The sequence below is a fragment of the Trichechus manatus genome, unplaced genomic scaffold, assembly GCF_000243295.1.
Source record: "Trichechus manatus latirostris isolate Lorelei unplaced genomic scaffold, TriManLat1.0 scaffold00008, whole genome shotgun sequence".
NCBI classification, from domain to species: domain Eukaryota; kingdom Metazoa; phylum Chordata; class Mammalia; order Sirenia; family Trichechidae; genus Trichechus; species Trichechus manatus.
Window position 1 is genome coordinate 487,364 of NW_004443944.1, and position 11,634 is coordinate 498,997.

At 58.3% G+C, this 11,634-nt stretch overlaps 1 protein-coding gene across 2 annotated transcripts in view; it reads right to left on the reverse strand.

Annotated features, from left to right (window-relative positions):
* The window catches only part of RTEL1 (regulator of telomere elongation helicase 1), a 35,039-nt gene that overhangs the window by 21,557 nt on the left and 1,848 nt on the right, over nucleotides 1–11,634 (reverse strand). For both annotated transcript variants that reach the window (XR_002825900.1, XM_023742565.1), the window contains exons 3-12: nucleotides 11,019–11,211; nucleotides 10,619–10,712; nucleotides 9,891–9,972; nucleotides 9,621–9,681; nucleotides 5,935–6,010; nucleotides 4,904–4,988; nucleotides 3,290–3,355; nucleotides 2,223–2,376; nucleotides 559–597; nucleotides 361–436 (exon numbers count right to left, since the gene is read on the reverse strand). Coding sequence is in view for 1 of the 2 variants with exons in the window: in XM_023742565.1 (XP_023598333.1) it covers nucleotides 361–436; nucleotides 559–597; nucleotides 2,223–2,376; nucleotides 3,290–3,355; nucleotides 4,904–4,988; nucleotides 5,935–6,010; nucleotides 9,621–9,681; nucleotides 9,891–9,972; nucleotides 10,619–10,712; nucleotides 11,019–11,211 (926 nt within the window). In the remaining variant the exon portion in view is untranslated. The remainder of the gene's footprint in view (nucleotides 1–360; nucleotides 437–558; nucleotides 598–2,222; nucleotides 2,377–3,289; nucleotides 3,356–4,903; nucleotides 4,989–5,934; nucleotides 6,011–9,620; nucleotides 9,682–9,890; nucleotides 9,973–10,618; nucleotides 10,713–11,018; nucleotides 11,212–11,634) is intronic.

An 11,634-nucleotide genomic window follows, 5' to 3' on the forward strand; every position in this document is an offset into this window, starting at 1 on the left:
CTGTGTGAGCTGTGAGCACTGTGTGAGCTGTGAGCACTGAGTGAGCTCTGTGTGAACGGTCTGTGCGCAAACACTGTGTTGTGTGAGCACTGTACGTGAGTGCTGTGTGTGAACCGTGGGTGAGTTCTGTGTTGGAGCGCTGTCAATTCACTGTGTTGTCCTCAGTACTGTCAGTGCTGAAGTAACAAGCTGGTAACCCCTCGTGGTTCTATGGCATTTAACAGACACCACTCGGGTGTAGAGCCCTCAGGACAGGAGAAGGACTTGCAAGGAGCAGTGGGCAGGCGCACACAGCTACCTGCTGCCATCTCTAGCTCCAGACAGTCCCTGGGGTCAAGGGGTCAGCTGCCTGTTCCTCACCTCCCTGGCTTGGTGACGCCACTGTCTCCTGGCAGCTCAATGGCCTCAATGGCCTCTTCCAAGTGAAGCAGAATCACTACAGGCAAGAGGAGGTCATCAGGGCAGGCCCCAGCCAGCAGTGCAGGCAGGCTAGGCTCCCAGGAGTCCTTTGCTGGACCCCAGCACCCGGCCCAGGCAAGAGGCAGGGGTGGCACTCACTCTTCAGCTTCGCGATGTCCTCCAGCTCCATGTTCAGCCCTGGGCCAGAAAGAGCAGATGTGTAGTAGTGATCACTCTGTCCCAACAGCCCCAATGCTTGAGACCCAGGGTTCTCGGTGTGGGAGGAAGGGGACACGGAGTGAAAGAGACATTTGTAGATACCGTCTCTGACTCATGGCAACCTCGTGGCAACCATTATGGACTGAATTGTGTTCCCAAAGAATACTTGTCGTAAATCCTAACTCCTATACCTGTGGATATAATCCCATTTGGAAATGGTTTTCCTTGTTATGTTAATCAGGCCATATGGACGTAGGGTGTGTCTCAAATCCACTTCTTTTGAGATATAAAGAGAGCAGATTGATGAAGCAAGAGAAGCAAGCAGAGATAGGGGAAGATAGATGCCAAGCCACATGGAGATCACTAAGGAACAAATTTTCTCAGTTTAGGAGGCTAAATGTCTGAAATCAGGAACAGAAGCTGAAAAGAGCCAAGTACCTTACCCCAGAGCCGACAGAGAAAGAAAGCCTTCCCCTAGAGCCGGCACCCTGAATTCGGACTGCTAGCCTCCTAAACTGTGAGAAGATAAATGTGTTTGTTAAAGCCACCCACCTGTGGTTTTTCTGTTACAGCAGCACTAGGGAGCTAAGACTGTGGCCTTATGTACAACAGAACTAAACGTTGCCTAGTCCTGCGCTATCCTCCCGATCGTTGCTGTTTGAGTCCACTGTTGGAGCCACTGCGTCAATCCATCCGTCTCCCTCTTTTTCACTGACCCTTTACTTTACCAAGCATGATTTCCTCTCCAGCAACTGGTCCCTCCTGATAATGTGTCCAAAGTAAGCGAGACAAAGTCGCACCATTCTCACTTCTAACTATTTTAAAATTCTTCTGTTTTAAGGTCTAACACAGTAACTATCAGTACATATTTCCCGCGCGAACAAGGGCACTCTAAGCAGGCAGAGACAGCCTGGAGCCAGCAGCTCGGAGAGGCACTACGCCAAGCAGAGAAACACCAAGCCTACAAGCCCTGGCCACACACAGGCGGTGGAGGTACTCAGCGTGGTCAGGACACCACACAGCAGCAGGAGCAGCTGCCCAGGAGAGCAGGGTCAAGACTGGCTGTGATGTGTGAAGGACGTGAGAGAAGCTGACGCCGTTCACGCCCTGGTGATCACACATCCAAGTCAATGATCCGGCAGAAGAAAACGGTCGGACATCTGAAGACGTCCAAACGGCTTTAGCTGTCACAGTGAACCACCTGCAACAACTGAAGTCAAGCCTTCCACTGACGAGCGGGTGCGGCTGAGCAGACACGAGTCTCCTGTCAGCCACGAACAAAGACTACGTAACGGAGAGATGGAGCCAGACCCGTGAAAGCTTTCTACGAGTCCCATAACTACCACCGCAAAAACAGCCTACAAACAACGGAGAGAAATCCAGGAAAATCGGAAGTTATGGACGGACGACAGATTAGTAGGCTATTTACAAAATACCTTTAAGGTCAGCATGTTTGGTGTTTCAATTTTAAAAAGTATAGGGCAGATCAATCCAGCTGGGAACCCACCAGCTGACAAGGGAGTAAAGGCCTCTGGGAAGTGCTGAAATGATGGAACAGCAGCCCCTCCCTGATCTGTGGGGCCTCCCCGTGGCAGTGAACTCACCCGAGCCAGCCAGGCCCACGTCAGGCTCCAGGTAGAGTTCACGCTGCTGCGCGGCCTTGGTCTGCTCCTCCAGAACCTGGTCTATGACGTCCAGTCCAGAAGCCAAGTCGTGGGGGGTCAGGTCGAAGGATGCAGACTCCTCACACATCTTCTCCTGAGAGCCCACAGACCCCTGCGTCATGGCACCGATGGGGCAGGTACTCGGAGATTCCAGAAGCAGGGACTGGACACGGCCGGTCAAGAAAGCCGAGAGCCCCCGTCCCCAGAGCCACGTCTTGACAGCTTCTAAAGCCGGGGCACTCACTTGCCAGCCATAGGGCTCACTGCCCCAAAGACGTGCTCCGTCAGGCCCACATCAGTGTTTAAAAATTATTTTGAGTTGCCAACCTTCCATAATTGGAAACTTCCCATTAAAATCTAGATTTCTGACTTTTCTCAAAAATTGGAAGACCTGGAATGTGGGGCCCGCCATCCTCCATGGCAGCATGGGCTGGAACAGCAGGGGCTGCCCCCATCAATGGCTGCCAGTCCCAGGTTGCCGGCCCTGTGGCAGAGAGCCCTGCGGCCCCCCAGTGCCTCCATCACAGGAGCTGGGGAGCTGGAGGAAGTGTGGGTGGTGACGGAGGACCCTCCCCAGGCCCCTGCCTGCCCTGAGGGGAGGAGCCTATTACAGCCAGGCCAGAGTGGGTGGGCCAGCGCCTAGAAGCTGCTTTCGTGGGTGGGTTGCCAAAGGGCAGACAGGAGACAGGATGCTGCTGGAGCCACAGGAGGGATGCTGCGCCTGTCAGTGCCCTAGGACGGGGTCAGGACCGGGCTGACACCCACTAGCCAGAAGGAACGGGGTCCGTTCGGTGGCTTGTGTGTGGTAACGGGGCCAGCACGTGGACCTCTGGCCCAGGAGGAAGCAGTCATACGGTGGAGACTGTCTTACAGGAGGAAGTGCAGGACAGCAGAGGCACCCAGGTCCCCGCGTCCTCCAGCCCAGGGCCTCAGGGCCGGGGCAAGGCTCTTCCAGAAAGGTCGGGCACACCTTCACAAAGAAGCTGAGAACGACGGACCAGACTTACCACATTGTGAGCTTCGTCAAAGATCACCACCGTCCCCTTCAGGTCAATGCCGTGTGTCCTGCGGCTCTATGTGGACAGGAAGGAGGGGGCTGAAGCCTGGCAGGCAGAGGTATCACCCCCTCATGGAAGGGAAGAGGACACTGAGGGGAAACATAGGCACCACCCCCCTCACAGGAGGGAGACAGAGAAACCGAAGCATCCCACCCCCCATACACACAGGAGGCCCCCTGGGGGTGTGGAAACTGAGGCACTGCCGAGGCTCCCAGCTGCTCCACACCCCCGCTCACCACCTGGCATCTAGGTCTGTCTAAGGCAGCCACACAGACAGGCATGGACAGCTATCTCCCTGTGGCTGTAACCTGTGTTTGCTGGGACTGACGGCTCAGCTCTTCCCCCGCGTAACCGGCATCAGCCACAGCGTGCAAGCCCTTCACACCCTGGGCATCTGTCCTTCAAAGACACACGTGCCAGCGGCAGCACGTTCCTTCCTGTGACCCTTCCTCCAATTTCCTGAATTTCCCTCTCTCTCTCCAAGAGGTCAACTGTAACGTTTTAATCACGCCCAATGTATTGATTTTTTTCCTTATAGTTAGTGCCTTGAGGGTCCTAGCTGAGAAAACTTTGCCCACCCCACGGTTGCAAAGGTTCCCGCATGTTCTCTTTGAGAAACACTACAGCTTTAGCTTTTGCAGTTAGGTCTACAGAGCATAAGGGCTGAGGTTTATTTCTTCCAAACAGATATCCAGCTATGCCAGCACCGTTTTTCTTAAGACTTGCCTTGCCCCACAGAATGACCGTGCCATGTCTGTCAAAAGCCATTCGCCACGCGTGCATAGGTCCACTGGGTACACTGTCCCCCCACCCTCCCCGGGACCCTGCCATCCTGAAGGCTGTCACCCCACAGCGAGGATTCAGGGTGGGGAGCCCTCCAACGTGGCTCTCTCAAAGTGGCCTTGATCTTCCAGACCTTTTGCATTTCCACATCAACTTCAGAACAAGCTCATAGATTCTACAATGCAATTGTTCTGGGCCGGGCCCAGGCTCGGGTGTTTCTGAACCTCTCGGTGGTTCTCATGGACATCTGGGTTAAAAGCAGCAGCGAACCCTGTCACTCAACGGCCTGAATTTGACCACGGCTCTCCACCACCATGGCTTCCCTCCCTGGCTGTGACCACCATCTAGCCCTCTGCCCTCACCGCGACCCTCCTCCCGTCCACTCTGCACCAGGCTTCTCTTTCCTGACCCTTCAGATGGTCAAGCATTCGCTGCCCTGGTGGGTGAGTGCCACTGCTGCCCCAGACTCCAAGACCCCTCCTAGAGTGTCACCCCAACAGAGGCCCCCTAAGAGCGCTCCAACCCCAGGCGGCTCTGCTCCATTCTCCTTCACTGACTTGTGTGCTTGATAACTGCCTGTTGTCCCACCAGAGTCCTCACCCCCACAGCCTGTCCACCGTGAGAGGTTGCACGATGACCTACGGCCCAGGCTGTCCACAGCTGTGCAGCCAGCTCCAGACCCCTGCTCACCCTGAGCCAGGCAGAGGCTCCAGAGGCATCCTGAGCCCAGAGACACCCTCTGCAATAGCAGAACTGCCCGCACACAGGCCGAGCCCTCACCTTGGGGTCCAACAAGTAATTGTACGGCATAAAGATGATGTCGGCTTGCTGCTTCAGGTTCCGAGAGAGGTAATACGGGCAAACCCTGGGGATGCGGGCAGAGAGAGAAGGTATGCTAAGGCCACAGCCAGGCCATGGGGCAAAAAGGAGTGAGACAGGGCGGGCATGCCAGGCTGAGGCCACGACAAAGCAGCTGCCTGGATGTGGCCCGGCCGCCCATCCACAGCTAAAAAGCCGCCGGGCAACCACAGGCCGGGGGCGGGGCTCGGGGGACAGAGGGAGCAGTCCTGTATCTTGAATATCAACCATGTAACGTGTCACCTATTTCTAACATCTACAAAACCATAAAACCCAACCCGCCTCCAGACACACTAATGAGGTGATCGGGGGGAGAAAAGCACTGGAGAAGGTGCAGACGTTTTTCCCCTTGATGTGAAAAGGTCTTTCTTATCGTGATTTGAATCCCCAAAGCCATAAAAAAGTGACTGGCTGTCCTCAGAGAATGAGGCCAGGCTACGAGCACCAAGGGGGACATGAAAAACGCAAATTGTAGAGCAGGAAGCACACCACCTCCTTGTGCTGAAACAAAGCTTTGTGTTTCTTCAACGACCTGCCCCACACAGAGGACCCGCCCTGCGTGCAAGGACCCATCCCACAAGTGACTGTGGCTGCCTGGGGGTGGTGGGGGCCAGAAAGGGGGGAGTTCCATTCTTATTTACATATCTCAGAACTGCTTACATTCTTTTCTACTAAGCAGTTGCTAGTTTCATAATTTAAAAACAGAAAAAGGAAAAAGAAAGACAGCCCCCACAAGCCTCAGCACGCCCAGGAGAAATCTACCATGAAAGGTGGGGTGGCCCAAGCCCGGCCAGCCCAGGAAAAATCTACCATGAAAGGTGGGGTGGCCCAAGCCCGGCCAGCCCAGGAGAAATCTACCATGAAAGGTGGGGTGCCCCAAGCCCAGCCAGCCCAGGAGGCCCCCACACAGCGGGAGAGTAGGGCAGGGTCTCTGAGTCCAGGGATGTCCATACTTGTGACAGCTCCCACTCTTGACCAGGTCCTCAATGTCCAGGATAGGGGTGACCAGCTCCTGTTCCAGACTTTTCTCTGGGGATACAGAGTAAGTCATCACACACTCGGGGTCCTCTGCAGGGGCTCCGCACACCCCAAAATGATGTCCAGGAGTCAACATGCCCCCAAGGTCCCCAGGGGGCTCCCATCACCCTGAGGTGGTGCCCAGGACTGAGGGCCTGCGGTATGGCAAGCACTGAGTGTGGCCACCCCAAGACCTTTCCCTCGTGGCAGGAATGACATGTCCAGCCAACCGTGGACAAGACCAGAAGAAAATGACTGCCCTGTGGTCTGGGACCCAGGCAGAGCCAGCACAAGAGGGCCCCAGGAGCCTGCTCCGCACCCAGAATGGGCACCTATGACTGAGGCTGAGCGTCAGTAACAGGCCCCAACCCGGCCCCAAGAGGCCAGCACATCCTCTTCCACCCACCGTCCCAGGGCAGCACAGGAGTGGCAGGGCAGCCCCCAGCCTGCTACTGCCACCTTCATCAGACACTCAGGTGGTGACCCACATACCCTGCTGCCCAGCGGCCATGGCCACGTGTCCCACAGCAGGCTGGCAGGGAGTCAACCTCTCTTTCTCTCTCTCTTCCCCTCAATCCCTCTCTCTCTTCCTCTTTTTCTCTCTCAGCCTCCCCACCAACTAAAACACACCCAGATTCTTCTGAAGCCGGCTCAGCGCAGCCACCAAGAACAGGGATGACGACCCTCACTGCCTGCCAGGAAGAAGGGGCTGTCCCGCCTCTTCCTGGCCCCGCACATATCTCAGAACCACTTACATTTTTAAATCCTCACTAGTTGTTAGTTTCATAAATATAAAAGGAGAAAAGTGAAGAAAGCCAGCCCCAAGCCAGCACGGGCCCACAGGATCCACCTGCGGATCGCTCAAGACACAGCGACTGGTCTGTAAGGCGTGGGGAAAAGCACACTGGGGAGGGCCTGGGGGCAGGACCCAGCGTGGCCCCACGCTGAGACCAGGCCACACTCAGCCAAGTGCCTGCAGCCCCAGCAGTGCCCCACCACAGCCTGACTGCGACTGAGCTGCTGAAGCCAGTATCCCTAGGGGAGGGCGAGGGATGGGAAGAGGAGGGGCTGTCTTCAGTGGCACCATAGCAACCACAGGCCAATGGCATGCTCTGCCGAGAGGCGGAGTGCCCCACACCCAGCTGGGCAGAGGGCTGGAGGGCAGGGAAGCAGGGATGAGGAGGGAGAGGAGAGAGGAGTGAGGAAGAGAAGGGTGCGGGGGGCGGTGAGGAGCAGCAGCCATCAAGGAGAGGGGCAAGAAGGGGTGCTGGAAGGCCTCAGGCCTGCAACAGAAAAAAGGCCTTGTTTGCAACTCCTATCTCCCGGGCCTTTGCAGACCCCTCCCCGCAAAGGGCACGTCCACCCGTTCAGGGCCCAGCCAGGCAGGTTCCAGCACCATCTCTCTCTTCTAGGGCATGCCCCCTCCTGAGGTCTCTGCCCACTTCCCACCCCCACTTCCTGCCACCTGGGAGGGGAGGCTGCTGAGATACAAGGAGGACCTATGAGGAGGCAGTCTTGAGGAGCCCCCACCCCTCCCAGCAGGCCCGGCAGCCAAGGAGCCGGACACGAGCAGATGGTCTACAGAAGGATCTGTGGCCTCCGGAGTGTAGCTGGCAGCCTGGGGAGGGGACAGATGGAGGTCTGGGCTGTGGGGATAGCGATGGGGTCTGGAGCCGGGAGGTCTGCTGCAAGGCCCTCTCCAGCCAGTGCCTGCAGCCACTTCTCCCAGCCACCTGGCCACTCCTTGCTCAGGGTCACTGCAGGTGAGGGCTGGGGTGGCTCAAGGCTTCCTGGACATACTGCCAACGGGACGCCTCCCCCTTGGTCCCCTTTGCCAGGAGCATGGACAGAAGCAGGCTCAGTTCCCCTCCATCACACAAGTCCGATGTCCGGGGCTGGGCAGGCGGGTGGCAGAGGCAAGAGCGAGAGAAGGTCTCAGGCCCAACGTGGGTGACAGGGCAGAATGACTCCAACCTGGCCACTGGGAAGGGTCCAACGGTATCCCTGCCTGACACAGGATCAGCTGCCACGGGGCCATAGAAGCAAACAGCTGCCCTGTTACAGGGCTTCCTCCCCACGGACAACTGCCCAGCGGGCTTGGGCTGTCAGACACAGGGCAAGGGGTCTCCAGGGCCACCCAACCAAGACCCCAGCCAACAAAACAGTAGGGAGGAACGTGCTCCCCAGTGGGCTGTGAGGTGACGCCAGCCCTGTGCCACCCACCGCTGCAGCCAGGGAGGCCTGGGTTCTGAACCAGTTGTGAGGCAATGCTGCACTGTCTGCCCCTGCAGGGCATGACGATGCCTGGGGGCAGGACAGGCTCCCGGCAGGGGCTCCACACCAGCAGAGGCCTGCACGTGCAGGTCCTCAGCAAGCCAGAGGACACATTCAGCCAGGCCTCCAGGTGCACGGGGCCTCCAGGTGCAGGGGGCCTCCAGGTACAGGGGGCCTCCAGGTACAGGGGGCCTCCAGGTGCATGGGGCCTCCAGGTGCGGGGGGCCTCCAGGTGCACGGGCCCTCCAAGTACACGGGGCCCCCAGGTGCACATCTCAGAGCTTCCAGGCAGCATCACCTGAGCCTCCTCGCACTCGAGGTGGCAGCCCCCAGCCCTGGAGGCAGGAAGCACAGAGGACCCTCCAACCCATACAAGTTGGAGTCCCACAAGACACGGAGCCCTGATGGCAGACGTGGGATCCCCTCAGGCGCACATCATAGAAGGCTGGCTCTGCCATCACCACAGGCGGCAGGGGACTCTGGGGCAGTCACAGAGGCCTGCGCCAGCCCCGCGCTGAGCACATCCCTGTGCATGAGCAGGTCGGCACCAAGGAGAGGGAAGACAGGTCCCTACAAGCCCAGAGCAACTGGTCACGCACACCGAGCCAAATTTGTGGTGGCTGCTGTCACTCACTCTGGACTTGCTCCCACGGCACCCCAGCAACCTGTCCTGGGGTCCCCAGACCACCCCTCGCAGGTTAGATGATTTGTCAGGACTTAGCATACAATGGCTACAGCGAAAGGATGCGCTGCAGTTGGCAAAGCGGAGACCAGGCATGAGCTTCCAGGGTCCTCTCCCCGTGGAGTCCCACAGGACGCGCTTAACTCCCCAGCAACAAGTGTGACAACACGTGGGCAATGCTGTCCACCAGGGAGGCTCGTTAGAGACCCAGAGTTCCTACTGGGGGCTGGTCACAGGCACCTCTGCCTAGCACACACCGACATCCCACTCCCAGGAAGAAAGCAGGGTTCCACGTCAACCGTGTTGTTTGCACAGCTTGGACACAGTACACCACTCCTATCAGGGAATGGGAGAACCCTCCCCAAATGCAAGTTCCCAGGCACCAGTCGAGGGCCACCCTGCACGCAGGCCTTTCCCAGGACGGCCGCCTCAGGCCTGCTGCAGAAACTCCTCTCTGCACATGCTCCCAGCGGTGCCCCACTCAGCAGAGGGGTGGCTGCTCGGGCCCTGACCTACGCAGCTGAGCTGAGCACCGCCTACCAGCAGCCCCAGAGGCAAGAGCCAGCAGGGCAGTGAGGCCACTAGCCTTGGCCAGGAAGCAACACACTCTGCCTCCCAAGCTGCTGCTGTGTCAGCCACAGGGACTGCTCCAACGAGCCCTCTTACCTTCTACGTTGCTGTAGAAATGGCAGGAGCGGCTCGCCACCTTCCTGCGGCACAGATGGATCTGGAAGGGAAGGACTTGAGTCCCGGGGGAAGCCACGGCTGGGAAAGGGCTGGGAGAGCTAGGCCAGCCAATCGGCACACTCCAGCCAGTGCAGCCCAGAAGGTGGAGGTCGGCCCATTCCCCACTCTACCCCTAGCCCAGCCCAGCAGGCAGCACGGGGGGGAGCCTGAGCACCCCCCGAGGATGAGGATCGCAGCCCTGAAGCCCACCTGCATGTGGTTACTCTCCTGCTTCTTCACCTCAGGGTGAATGCACAGCTGCTCCCGGGAGCCCAGCACACACACCCGGGGCCTGACGGGAGAGAACCATGGAGTGAAGAGGGAAGAGGCACAGCCTCCGAGCACCAGGTGCCAGGCTTCCACAGCGTGGTCCCAGACTCTGGGCTGCATGGGGACCCCGGCGAGCACACGGGGAGTTTAAACTTTTACAGATGGTGGGCACGGGGCAGCCGAAGGAGCAGCGTGACTGGTGAGAGGGCTTTCTCTGCCGCGGTGGCCACTGAATCACCGCCAGTGTGGGCAAGGAGACGGGGCTCCTCCAGGACCTGTGGTCCCCATAGTCAATCACCAGCAGGGCAGGGGGGGCGCCAGCCCTTCTCCCACCACCGCATACAGCTCCCCCAGGAGTTGCCCCAAGGGTTCAGAGTCTGGGCCTGACCCACATCACAGCAGACACAGCAGCACCTGCAAGGAGCTTGGGGTACCCAGGGAAGGATGTGAACCCAAGATCAGCCTGTCAAACTCAAGCTGCTTCCTCACTAGCGGTGGGTGTGGGAGATACCTGACCCACCCCCAGCACAACATCAAAGCCCTGCTCCCCACGGGGCTGGCCTAGAATGACAAGGTCTGCACTTGTGCATCTGCTACAGGTGGCCAGTACAGTGTGGGGTCATTCTCCCAGTCACCCAGAGGCAGGTGTGGATGGTCACCAGACCCACCGGTAGGAGGTACTGCGAAGTTCGCCAATGACCTGCGTGAGCTGCGAGTGGGTCCTGGAAGCATAAATGATCTTTGGGATGTCCACGTAGGAAGCTGCCAAGGCACGAAAACACACAAGAGGGTGTGGTCAGTCAGTGACCTCACGGCCCTGACAGCATCCCTGCGCATCTGTTGAACGCAGGTGGCCATCGACCTGAGACGCTGACACCCAGACACCTGCCGACAGACACCGGGCAGGTGGGTGTCTGTGCTGGCTCTCTGGTGACACTAGGGTGGGAAAAATGCGAGGTGCTCTGCTCAAGGGGCTGTCGACACCCAGGTGGGCTCAGCGTGCCCTGCGCCACCCCTTCCTTCACCATCCCCACAGTAAGTCCAGAGACCACCAGGAAGAAGCATCACCTGGGGTGTCTCCAGCAGCGGCGCTCCCCCAGGATGACAAGGCCTGGTTGAGGAACAGCCCCCCTTGTGCCCGCTCAGCAATCTTGCGGGCAGAGATGGTGTCTCGAAGGTGCTCCCGCCAGGCCAGCGTGGTGCAGAGGAGACAAAGCGTCTTCCCCGTGCCCGTGGGGCTCTCCAGGATGCCATTCACTTTCTGGGCAGGGATGGGATAGAGGTTTCGGTGAAGCAGGGGGCCGTGTCAAAGAGGCCCTACATCCCACCCTGAGAGGAGCCCCTGTGACCAGACGCGTAGCTCAGACTGACTCTGCTCAGACGCACAGCCCACCCGCGTCAGGCAGAAAAGCCCCAGGGGACTCTGGGTAAGTTAATTCAGCCTTGTTAGCAAACAATTTGCAAAGCATTACCCAAATGTGCCAGTATTTTTCAGCCTAATATAAATACTGAGATGAGTAATAAGGTACCAAGCCTCAAAATAGAACATTGTTCTGCAATTCCAGGTTTAGGCGTTTACGCGGTCCCAGCTGAAAGGAACGGGATGGCCTACATACAAGCTCTCATAGCAGAGCCCTAACAGGAAGCCTGGGAGGCACCCGGCAAATTATGCAAAAGCCGCCCC